Raw genomic sequence first — 11,687 nt, forward strand, 5'->3', positions numbered from 1 at the left:
CCCCTGCGGAGGTGGGGAATAGGAGCCCTGGGCAACTCTCTGGGAAGCCGTGGTAATCCCTTCTCCCTGGACCCCCCTTTTCTAGGGGAAGTACTCTGAGTTCTGAGCTTTGACTCCTGGCAGGAAAGAACCTCCGGGTCTCCCCTTGGGCCCACCTTCTTGTCCCCTGGACTAGGCCAGACCAGTTGTTGGTGGTAAGATGCTTCCTGGGTGTGATCCGACACCTCCATCCCCCAACAAAAGTAACTGATCGCTGGAGCCAACAGGCCTGGCACAGAGTAGGTGCTTTTGTCATTGTTAAAGTTTCTTAGCTTCAGTTTCCGAATCTGTGAAGTGGGGATGATGTTATTGACCTTACAGGGCTGTAGGGAAGGTTCGTTGGAACAATTAGTAGTAATAATTGTAATAATATCAATATCAACATTTATTGAATATTTTCTACGGGCCTGGCATTGTTCTAAAAGCTTTCTATGAATTAGCTTGTTGAATCTTCATAACGATCCAATAGTCTCGATAATAATCCTGACATGATCCCCATTTTCCAGATGAGAAAATCAGGTTGATCAAGGTCACACGACGAGGAAAGAGCAGTCAAGCTTTGAACCTAGTGGTGGCAGTCACTGCTTCCTAAGTCCTTGGGCAGCCAGCATGCTGTCCTTGCTGTTTATTTAGTGTATTATCTAGTTTCATCCTCATAACAACCCTACAGGGATGGTATTATTATCCTACTTATCCTTATATTGTAGCTGAAGATGCTGCAGCCCAAAAAGGTAGGTGATCTTTCTGGGGGCACCCAGCATGAGTTTGTGACACCAGCATTCAGATCCTGCATCTGCAGGGGCCCCGATCGGGGGATTTCTGGCTTCTCTTTGCATTTATCTAGTACAAGGAGTTCTCACCTCCCATGGCACTTATCACTCCAGCCTTTGGGAAGCTCTCTCTCCCTTAGGACAAGCTGAAATCTGCCCCCTCTGAGTTCTGGGCCTCAGCGATACTAGTCCTCACCTCCTCCTCCCCTGGACATGGTTTTGGGCCCCTTCTTGTCCTCCACCCTGCTGTAGATGATCTATGTCCCTTTCATGGGTCAGAGGTCAGATCTGGCCCATCTACAGAAAGGGATTGAGTTGAGTGTCACCTCCCTTTCCTGGGCACCCACTCCTAGTGACCAAAACCTTCAGCCCTAGCCTGGTAGGGGTGGAAACTCCAGGTGAGATCTACATTCAGGTTGTTGACTTTTTGAACCAAAATGAAGTGGCTAGTGGTTTCAGAGACCAGCTCCAGATGTGCTCTCATCCCCACCTGCCTCCTGTTTGGGGAAGTGGAACTTCTCTGGATTTCTCAGGGTTCCGGTAAAAAGCCCTACCTTCCTGAGACTCTTCATATAACCAGAATCCTTCATATAACCAGGATTAAGTGCTCTAATCCAAAAGAATGATAAAACCTCACTTATCTCTTCGCGAGAGGCCCAAATCATTACAGCCCGAACAAAGTTCCTAGGTTAAGACCCCAAGGTGCCAGGAAGCCTGGAGCAGCTCCCTCAGCGGGCCAGCATGAAACATGCAAGAACTTCAAATGTTCAAGAAGGAATGAGCCCCTGAACTCAGAGACAAGTCATAAAAGCAGAGGTGTGCTAGGAGCTATCTGACTCCTGGGGAGATTTATTTACTTGCCAAAAAGTTGGAGTAAGAAGATCTTTAAGGGGGGCTTCCCTGGTGGTCCAGTGGTTAAGACTCCACACTTCCATTGCAGGGGCCACGGGTTCGATTCCTGGTCAGGGAGCTAAGATCCCTCATGCTGCAAGGCGTGGCCAAAAAAAAAAAAGAAGAAGACTTTTAAGGAGGGAAGGGGGACAGCTGCTTCCTTCACCTTTATAAGCAGGGAAAATAATTCTTCCTTGTTTCTCACCTGTTGGGTGTCTGGCTACTCTCATGGGACAATTGACCCGGCTCTTGTCGAAGCTCAGACTAACAGAGACGGAGAGTGGTCGAGGGAGAAATGAACAAATCCAGGAAAAGGCTGAGAGGCCAGAAGAGAAGGACAGAGTGAGTCTCTGTGTTTATTCATTCATTGAGTATTTACTGAGCACCTGCTGTGTGCCACAGGCTTTGTTCAAAGTTGGAGATGAGCAGTGAACAAAATTTATATTCTGGTAGGAGGAGACAGACAGGAAACCAACAAGTAAAATATATCATGTGTCAGATCGTGATAAATGTTATGGAGAAAAATAAAAAGGGGAAGGGAGATGTGAGATTTAAAATCAGGGAGTTAGGAAAAGCCCCACTGAAAAAGTGACATGGGGTAAAGATCTGAGGGAGGAGGGGGAGGCAGTCACAAAATAACTGGGGTTTGAAAGAGCGTTCCAGGCAGAGGGGAGAGAAATGCAAAGGCCGAGGCGGGAGTGAGCAGAGGGAGAGATGAGTGATGACTAGGGTGTGAGGACTTTGGTTTTTATTTTTATTTTTATTTTTTTTAACATCTTTATTGGAGTATAATTGCTTTACAATGGTGTGTTAGTTTCTGCTTTATAACAAAGTGAATCAGTTATACATATACATATGTTCCCATATCTCTTCCCTCTTGCGTCTCCCTCCCTCCCACCCTCCCTATCCCACCCCTCTAGGTGGTCAGAAATCACCGAGCTGATCTCCCTGTGCTATGCGGCTGCTTCCCATTAGCTATCTATTTTACATTTAGTAGTGTATATATGTCCATGCCACTCTCTCACCCTGTCACATCTTACCCTTCCCCCTCCCCATATCCCCAAGTCCATTCTCTAGTAGGTCTGTGTCTTTATTCCTGTCTTGCCACTAGGTTCTTCATGACCTTTTTTTCCCCTTAGATTCCATATATATGTGTTAGCAGACTGTATTTGTTTTTCTCTTTCTGACTTACTTCACTCTGTATGACAGAATCTAACTCCATCCACCTCACTACAAATACCTCCATTTCGTTTCTTTTTATGGCTGAGTAATATTCCATTGTATATATGTGACACATCTTTTTTAAATTGAGATTTGAAGGATAAGTCTTGAGGCTCCCAGAGCAGAATGGAGTTCTCAGCTGCAGGCTCTGGATCTAGTTCATTCATTTATTTAGCTGTCCCTCTATCACTCATTTTCCAAGCACTTAGGGAGGCCCACTTTGCCCCACAGCTTGTGCTGAGCACTGGAGACACCAACAGGGAAAAGGCTCTCCCCTCAGCCCTGCAGCAAGAAAAACTTTCAGGGTTGGGGGAGGTTCTATTCTCCCGCAGGTGGAAATAATACTGCCAGTGTGACTTTGGAGAGCCTTAAGCTTGGGGAATAAGTGGGTGACAAGCTGGGGAGGGGGCCACAGGCAGGGAACAGGGGAGGCTGGAGAGTGTGGAGGTCGGGGTGAGGGAGAAAGGGGAGACTCCCTCCAGTCATGTTTCTGTCTTTTCTGTGGTATGAGAGGCCCTGTCTCTCTGCTGGCTCTGAGCTCTGGCTCCAGGCTGGGCAGGGGATGGGCCAGGACAGGTGGCCTTGACATGTGATGCTTGTCTGACCGCTCAGTCCTCACTTTTAGAACGGTTTCCAGACGTGATGGAAGGGGATGGGCAGGGCAGCTAAATATAGTCCTGGGGCCAGAGCTCAGTCTGGGAGGGTCTGTCTGCTATTCACTGCGTGCCCATCACCCGTGGTGTCCCTTGTCCTCGCTCTGAGCTCGGTGCTTCCTTCTCACCTGTCTTCAGACACAGCTCTGACCCACCTACAGTTAGGCCTGACCTTGACTGGGCCTCTTGCGAGTCTCCTTTTGTCCAAGATCTCCAACCAGACCTGTGAGTCCTGCGGGTCCGGCCGGCCTGGGGATATGGGGGAGGGGAGGGCTGCAGGCCCTGGAGAGGTGAGAGGAGGGGAGGGGGGAGGGGCGCTGGAGAATTGGGGTTGGGGCTGAGGCCTGGGGCTAAGTCGGGGGAAGGACAGTGGGTAAGACCGTGTTTGCAACCCAGCCTCGTGCTTAGGAACTGGGATTGAGACCGGGTCCCTGATAGGGGCTATTTGGGGGGCCGGGGCTGAGAACCGCAGTTGAGGCTGCCTTTGGGACTGAGAGGGAGTCCCCTTCCCTCCCTTGGCCGGAACCAGAGTCCCTTCCTGTTTGAGATGAGAGGCCTCTATAGGCTGGGGGTCCTCCCTGCGGGCTGCCAACCCCCCCTGGGGCTGGGGCTGGCCCGGGATTGTGGCTCCGCTGAGCCTCCCTGACCAACACCTCCTTACCCAGGCCCGCAATGTCGGCTGCACCCGGCCTCCTGCACCAGGAGCTGTCCTGCCCTCTGTGCCTGCAGCTGTTCGACGCGCCCGTGACAGCCGAGTGCGGCCACAGCTTCTGCCGCGCCTGCCTAGGCCGCGTGGCAGGGGAGCCGGCGGCGGACGGCACGGTGCTCTGCCCGAGCTGCCAGGCACCCACGCGGCCGCAGGCGCTCAGCACCAACCAGCAACTGGCGCGCCTGGTGGAGGGGCTGGCGCAGGTGCCGCAGGGCCACTGCGAGGAGCACCTAGACCCGCTGAGCATCTACTGCGAGCAGGACCGCGTGCTCGTGTGCGGCGTGTGCGCCTCGCTCGGTTCGCACCGCGGCCACCGCCTGCTGCCCGCCGCCGAAGCCCATGCGCGCCTCAAGGTGCGGGGCCGGGCGGCCTCCGGTGGGGGGCGGGGGCGGAGGGGGTTGTTGGACGGGTCGGGGCCGGGCCGATCGGGCCTCTTGAGCTTCAGGGCCCGGTGCGCCTGGAGTTGCCTGGTACGCGGGCGGGGCAGGGCGGCTAGGGAATGGGGGGGCTGATGAGCTGAAGGCGGAGCTTGGCGGAGACCCGAGCCTTGAAGAGGCGCTCGGAGACCGGCCTCGGCGGGATAGGCGCGGCAGCTGGAGCGCGCCGGAGATGCGGGGGGCTCAGCCACAGGGCGGAGTCTGCGGAGCCGGGGGCTGAGCGAGGACTGAGTCGGTGCCCGCGGCCCAGGCGCGCAGGCTCTGCTGCTGGGCCGAGGCCCGGGTAAGAGGCGCGGGGCTGGCCGGGGGGGGGGCGTGGTGGGCACACAGCTGCTGGGCGGTGGCCCCCCCGCGCCCCTGGAGCCTCCGAGCTTGTGCGGGCCTGACCGTCACCAGATGTGGCCTAATCCAAGGGGACCCGGGAGGCCAAGGCACGCCTGGGTACGCACCTCTGTGCACAGGCCCAGGTTGGCACCGAGACCCAAGTCCAGGCTGTTACTGTGATTGGAGCTGGAAGTTCCGAACGCTTCCAGAGCCCACACACAGTTGTGCGCTCCGAGGTTGGCGATCTCCATGGAAGCCCAGCAAAGACACCCAGACATTGGCAAATGGGGACACAGGCACACGCTGGCTCAGCTGTCATACGTATGGCAAATCACACGCATGCATCTACAGGAGGGTTTATGTATACACAGGCCCAAGGAGGTCTGTCATGAAGCATTTATAGGGTTGTTGGAAGAATAAACGACAGGTGCAGGGGCGGGAGGAGGCGGGGTCTGGAGGCATGGAGCGGTCCTCCGTCTCCGTCTCCGCGGTGCAGAAGCTGCCACCCTCTTCTCGCGCTGCTGTTTGGGGGAGGTGGGGGGTGGGGTGGGGGGGTAATCTTTGCCCACAAACATCAGCGTTGCAATGCACTTCTCCTTGGCCTCCAGACTCCTAGAGGGGGTAGACCCCGCCCTGAGGCTGGTATTCGAGGGCCCCAGTCTCCCCCAGGGGCCCAACTTCACCGTACCTCCGGCTTCAGCCTTGCACAGTCCCGCTCGGTGCTGGCTGGTGGTCCCTAACCCAGTGCAGGAGCCTCCTCCACCCAGGAGCCCTCCCTACCCAGGCTCACCTCTGCTGATAACCACAGAACTCCCATCCTTACCCATCTTTATCTGCGAAGAGAGAACAGAGTCCGTGAAATGGGACAGGGCACCAGGCAGCCCAGGAGCCTCGAGGGGGCAGGTGGGGTGGGATACAGTCTGCCAGGGTCTGTACCAGCCCAACCCTAAGCCGCAGGGAGGGGCTGGCTGGAGGTCTGAAATGGGGATCCCTGGAAGGAGCCTGAAAGAGGAGTGGGGCAGGAAGCCTGGGGTGGGACTGAACGCCTGGGTCCTTGGGGAGGAAGAGGGGCTGGGTCCAGAGACCATTTGCCAGACCCAAGTATGGTTGAATGGGATCTGCCAGGTGAGGGGGACACTCACGATCCCCTGAAGCCGTGCTGCCTCCTCCTGCACGCCTCGGAGTAGAAGGAGACAAGCCTGTCGGTAAGATCCACCACACACCATGTCGTGGAGCACTGCTCCCCACACCTCCTCACTGCAGGATGTTCCGAAAGTGTCTGTGCAGCCCCCAGCTTCTAGGGTGGCATTGTGCTTGGTCCCCATGGCTCAGCCCTTCTGCCCATGAACCTTGGACGGCTGAGAGCCACCAGGCCCACCCCGTCCTGCAGCAGGCAGGGCTGTGGCCCTGCAGGACGTCTGGGGGAGGAGACGGACCTGGTGGCTGGCCACGGGAGCCCATGGTCCAATTCCGGTGAGGATTCATCAGCAAACAGTGCCTAGAGGGTCTCCCAGCTTCCTTTAGTGGGAGGTGGGAAGGAGGCTGCCAATTTGTCACAACCAGAGGTGAGGTGGGGATGACAGTTCCCATTCTGCAGAAGAGCAAACTGAGGTTGGAAGCCATGGAGGCATGGCTGATTCCAGGGCCATGGGTCTGATTCCAGGGCCGTGCACCTGCCAGCAAACAGTGGCTTTGGCTGGAGGTATAGGAACTCCCTTACACCTGCATTTCAGGAGTCACAGACTGACAGACCTAGAGTAGGAGCTGACCCACAGATATGTTTGGTTCATCCATGCAGAAGACATTTTTATTAAAATGTCTACCCCCAGAGCCCACCGGTGTGCAGGGAGGCTGATTAGGGTGTTTTGCTAAGGTTCTGCTTTTAGGTACAGGGTGAAGGCCAGGAATAGCAGGAGGCTGCATTTCTTCTTTACACACCCTCTGCTCACCGCTGAAACCTGCTGTGTGCAAAGCCCCTGCCCCTCCAGTGGAGGAGACCAAACCACATTTGTGATTATCATCCTCACAAAGACCTGTGCTGGGGGGCTGTCTGCTGAGGGGATGGAATCAGGGAAGGAAGGCAAGGCTAGGGAGGACTTACCTAGACAGACAACAGGAGGGTGAAGCATTCTAGACCTCAGAACCGGTACCGGCAAGGACTTGAGACCAGCGAGTGTGTATGGTAAAATGTCAGCCTGGCTGGAAGAGAAGCTGGCACTGAGGCTGAGCCAGAGGGAGCAGGTTAAGTGGGGGAGGTGGGCAGCAACATCACTTCTTTATGTCTCACCGCCCCAGACGCAGCTCCCACAGCAGAAGCTGCAGCTGCAGGAGGCGTGTATGCGGAAGGAGAAGAGTGTGGCCGTGCTCGAGCATCAGCTGGTGGAGGTGGAGGTGAGGGGCTCCGCACAGCAGAGCCCGGGGACTGGGGGTCTAGGTTGGGGGGTCCCCAGCCAAATGTTTTTGTCTGTCTGTCCCCACAGGAGACAGTGCGTCAGTTCCGGGGGGCCGTGGGAGAGCAGCTGGGCAAGATGCGCTTGTTCCTGGCTGCACTGGAGGGCTCCTTGGACCGCGAAGCTGAACGTGTACGGGGTGAGGCAGGGGTAGCCTTGCGGCGGGAGCTGGGGAGCCTGAACTCTTACCTGGAGCAGCTGCGGCAGATGGAGAAGGTGCTGGAGGAGGTGGCAGACAAGCCACAGACTGAGTTCCTCATGGTGAGCACTGGATGGCTTTCCTCTCTGCCCCTCAGCCAGGGTTCAGGTCTCAGAGACCTCATTCCATTGTCAGGCAGGGACCCTGAGGTCCAGAGAGGGGCAGGGACGAGCCAGGGTCACACACTGAGGAGGGGTGCACCCCAAGATGGCCATTATGGTTGTTTAAGCTGGGCACTGCACAAGGACACTATATCTAAGTGGGCACCATTCATATCATAGATATTGTAGGTCTGCATATTTATTAGGACAATTTTTTTACCAGGTGGAATTAGTTTCTTGAGGAAGGGGGTACTTTTTTCTTCTTTTAAATTAAAAAAAAATTATTTGTATTTATTTTATTTTTGGCTGCGTTGGGTCTTTGTTGCTACATGCGGGCTTTCTCTAGTTGTGGCGAGCGGGGGCTACTCTTCGTTGCGGTGCACGGGCTTCTCATTGCGGTGGCTTCTCTTGTTGCGGAGCACGGGCTCTAGGCGCGCGGGCTCAGTAGTTGTGGCTCGCGGGCTCTAGAGCGCAGGCTCAGTAGTTGTGGCGCACGGGCCCGGTTGCTCCGCGGCATGTGGGATCTTCCCGGACCAGGGCTTGAACCCGTGTCCCCTGCATTGGCAGGCAGATTCTTAACCACTGGGACACCAGGGAAGTCCCAGGAGGGTACTTTTTTCTAATTCACACAGAGGTAAAGGGCTAAGGGCGACCTTGAATTCTGGGTTTCTTTTGTCTTCTCTGATTCTTCCTGGTCCCACACTCAGCATTTCTGTGGTCCCCCCCACCCTCAGAAGTCCCCAGTGTGCCCACTGCCTGCTCAGCTCCATTCTCTTTCTCTCTCTTTCCAGAAATACTGCCTGGTGACCAGCAGGTGAGATCAGCCTGGCCCTGCCCCCTTTCCCACTTTGCCCTTGTCTGCCAGGGACACTGGCACCCTCTACTCCCATTCAGTCCACTGCGATTCCCCTGCACTTTGTGTGGATGTAGAAAAGAACCCAACCTGTCTTTCTCCTCAGGGACCTCCCAGACTGGTCCTGGAGACAGACAGGGACACAGGACACAGGAATCACTCAGTGCTGCCGTGGAGGGGAGGGGGTGGCCAGGGCAGGTTTTCCGGAGGTGTGCATTGTAGAGTTGGACGCTGAAGGAGTGAACAGGAGTTGGCTAGGTTAAAGAGTTGGTGGAAGAGCATTGCAGGCAGAGGGAACAGCAGTGCAAACCGCTAAGAGGGAGGGAAGATGAAGCTGGTGAGGCAGGAGGGGCCCAACTGTGAAGGGCGGAGGAACTGGACCTTATCCCAACAGAAGGCTTTAAAAAAATTCTAGTAAAATATTCATAACATAAAATTTACCATTTTAACCTTTTTTTTTTTGGCGCGGCTTGCGAGGTCTTAGTTTCCTGACCAGGGATCGGCAGTGAAAGCACAGAATCCTAACCACTGGACCACCAGGGAATTCCCCATTTTAACCATATTTTTTAGTGTACATTTTAAGTTCAGTGGCATTAAGTACATTCATGTTGTTGTGTAACCATCACTGCCATCCATCTCCACAACTTTTTAATCTTCCCCAACTGAAACACCAACAGAGGAGTTTTAAGCCAGGGTGTGATGTGGTGGGGCTGGTGTGGGGGGGACCCTGGAACTCCACCACAGCACGCGTCCTCCTCTCTTCTGGGTACTCCCGCTTGCCCTCCCCCAACCCCGTGCCTCCTCCAGGAAGTCCCTTCTCACACACCTCCCCCCCCTCCCCCCCCAGGCTGCAGAAGATCCTGGCAGAGTCACCACCACCTGCCCGTCTGGACATCCAGCTGCCCGTCATCTCAGATGACTTCAAATTCCAGGTGTGGAGGAAGATGTTCCGAGCTCTGATGCCAGGTACTGGGAGGGTCTCACTCTGGGTTTGCGTTTGTAACTGTGTGGTTGATGGGAGGCTCCGGCCACATACAGAGAGGGAGGTCCCAGCTGGGGAGGTCATCCAAGAAGGGCCCACTGCCCCTTTCCCTCGGGGTTTCCCTGCACCTTCATAACCTGTGCTCAGAGAAGGATCTTAAAGGGCATGGGGTTTTCAGGTGGGTGACTGACATGGTGAGGACGCTGCTTACTGCAAGGATGTTGCTGCCGGTAGAGGGGAGGCGGGGGCCCGGGTTTGAGCCCTGCGTGATCCTTGGCCCGTCCCTGCCCCTGTTGGCCAGTGGAGATGATGATCCCTGATAACTGGGGGCTGAGGACCTGCAGAGATGGAACCCTGGGGTCAGACACTGACTCTGGCCTGTGGCTGGGGAGGCCCAAGGGCTCAGCCTCCTCTCCCCAACAGCTAAAGCACATTGGGGTGCTACAGGTTACAGAGCTCCAGGACACGTACACAAGGCTGGTGCAGCCCTCACTGGTGGGAATGGAGGGACCTCCATTTTATCCAAGAGAAGACTAAGGCCCAGAGACTGGATCACGACTGAGGTCACACAGTGGGGTGAGGTAGGGACTGGCCTAGGACCAGGCTTCCTGACCATCTCCTGCTCTGGGGCCTTAGATGGCGAGTGACATGCCTTGTATCAACTTAATCCGGCCCACAACCCTGGAAGGAGGCAATTATGGCCTCGTTTTACAGCTGAACAATCTGAAGCCCTGAGAGGTGTGGTCTTTGGCCCCCACCAGTGAGCAGAGAGGGGCTCACTTCCCAGAGATGCCGGGAGGATTAGAGGAGACGAAGCTGGCCCACAGGTGGGTGGGCGGAAGGCTCGCGGGCGCCACACCCGCAGGGCCTGACCCTCCTCCCTCCGGTGGCAGCGCTGCAGGAGCTGACCTTTGACCCGAGCACGGCCCACCCAAGCCTGGTGCTGGGTGCCTCGGGCCGCCGCGTGGAGTGCTCGGAGCAGAAGGTGCCGCCGGCCGGAGAGGACCCGCGCCAGTTCGACAAGGCCGTGGCGGTGGTGGCGCACCAGCTGCTCTCCGAGGGCGAGCACTACTGGGAGGTGGAGGTGGGCGACAAGCCGCGCTGGGCGCTGGGCGTGATCGCGGCCGAGGCCGGTCGCCGCGGCCGGCTGCAAGCGGTGCCCTCGCAGGGGCTCTGGCTGCTCGGGCTGCGCGAAGGCAAGATCCTGGAGGCTCACGTCGAGGCTAAGGAGCCCCGCGCCCTGCGCACCCCGGAGAGGCGGCCGACGCGCATCGGGATCTACCTGAGCTTCTGCGATGGCGTCCTCTCCTTCTACGACGCCAGCGACCCCGACGCGCTCGAGCTGCTCTTCGCCTTCCACGAGCGCCTGCCCGGGCCTGTGTACCCCTTCTTCGACGTGTGCTGGCACGACAAGGGCAAGAACACTCAGCCGCTGCTGCTCGTGGGGCCCGACAGCGGCGGGGAGGCCTGAGCCGCCCGCCGGGTTTGGGGAGGGGTGCGGGCCCTGCCGGCCTGGAGGGAGAGACGGGTCGGGTTGCCGGGCTTGAAGGCAGGGCGGAGGGGGTTGGGGACCGGGGACTTAAAGCGTTCTGAGAACTTTGGGGTTGGCATGAACAGGGGACTGCCAGCCAGGGGTTGGGGTGCTGGTGGGAAAGGGAGATCTGAAGTCAGGTCAGTGGGGGAACTCCACTTGGAGAACCAGGAAAGCCCGAGGGTTCTGGGAAGAAACAGATTAAGGGTCAGGGGGCTTGGGGAGAATTGCGGAGAGGAGCTGGAGAACTCTGTAGAGCAGCGGTCCCCAACCTTCTTGACACCAGGGACCGGTTTCGTGGAAGACCATTTTTCCACGGATGGGGGGCGGGGGTGGGGGTTTGGGGGATGGTTCAGGCGGTAATGCCAGCGATGGGGAGCGATGGGGAGTGCAGATGAAGCTTCGGCTGGCTTGCCCGCAGCTCACCTCCTGCTGTGCGGCCCTGGTTCCTAACAGGCCACAGACTGCCACCGGTCCGTGGCCCTGGGGGTTGGGGAGCCCTGCTGTAGAGCAAGGAGCCCCTGCAG

The 11,687-nt window shown here is 56.9% G+C and overlaps 1 protein-coding gene across 1 annotated transcript; it reads left to right on the top strand.

Annotated features, from left to right (window-relative positions):
- Positions 1 to 4,246: 4,246 nt before the first annotated feature.
- TRIM72 (tripartite motif containing 72) lies at positions 4,247 to 11,100 on the top strand. The gene is made up of 6 exons (XM_061209418.1): positions 4,247 to 4,636; positions 7,340 to 7,435; positions 7,525 to 7,755; positions 8,586 to 8,608; positions 9,495 to 9,613; positions 10,523 to 11,100. Exons 1-6 carry the CDS (start codon positions 4,247 to 4,249, stop codon positions 11,098 to 11,100), a joined length of 1,437 nt encoding a protein of 478 aa, XP_061065401.1.
- Positions 11,101 to 11,687: the final 587 nt, after the last annotated feature.

The sequence above is a fragment of the Eubalaena glacialis genome, chromosome 13, assembly GCF_028564815.1.
Source record: "Eubalaena glacialis isolate mEubGla1 chromosome 13, mEubGla1.1.hap2.+ XY, whole genome shotgun sequence".
In the NCBI taxonomy this organism is placed as follows: domain Eukaryota; kingdom Metazoa; phylum Chordata; class Mammalia; order Artiodactyla; family Balaenidae; genus Eubalaena; species Eubalaena glacialis.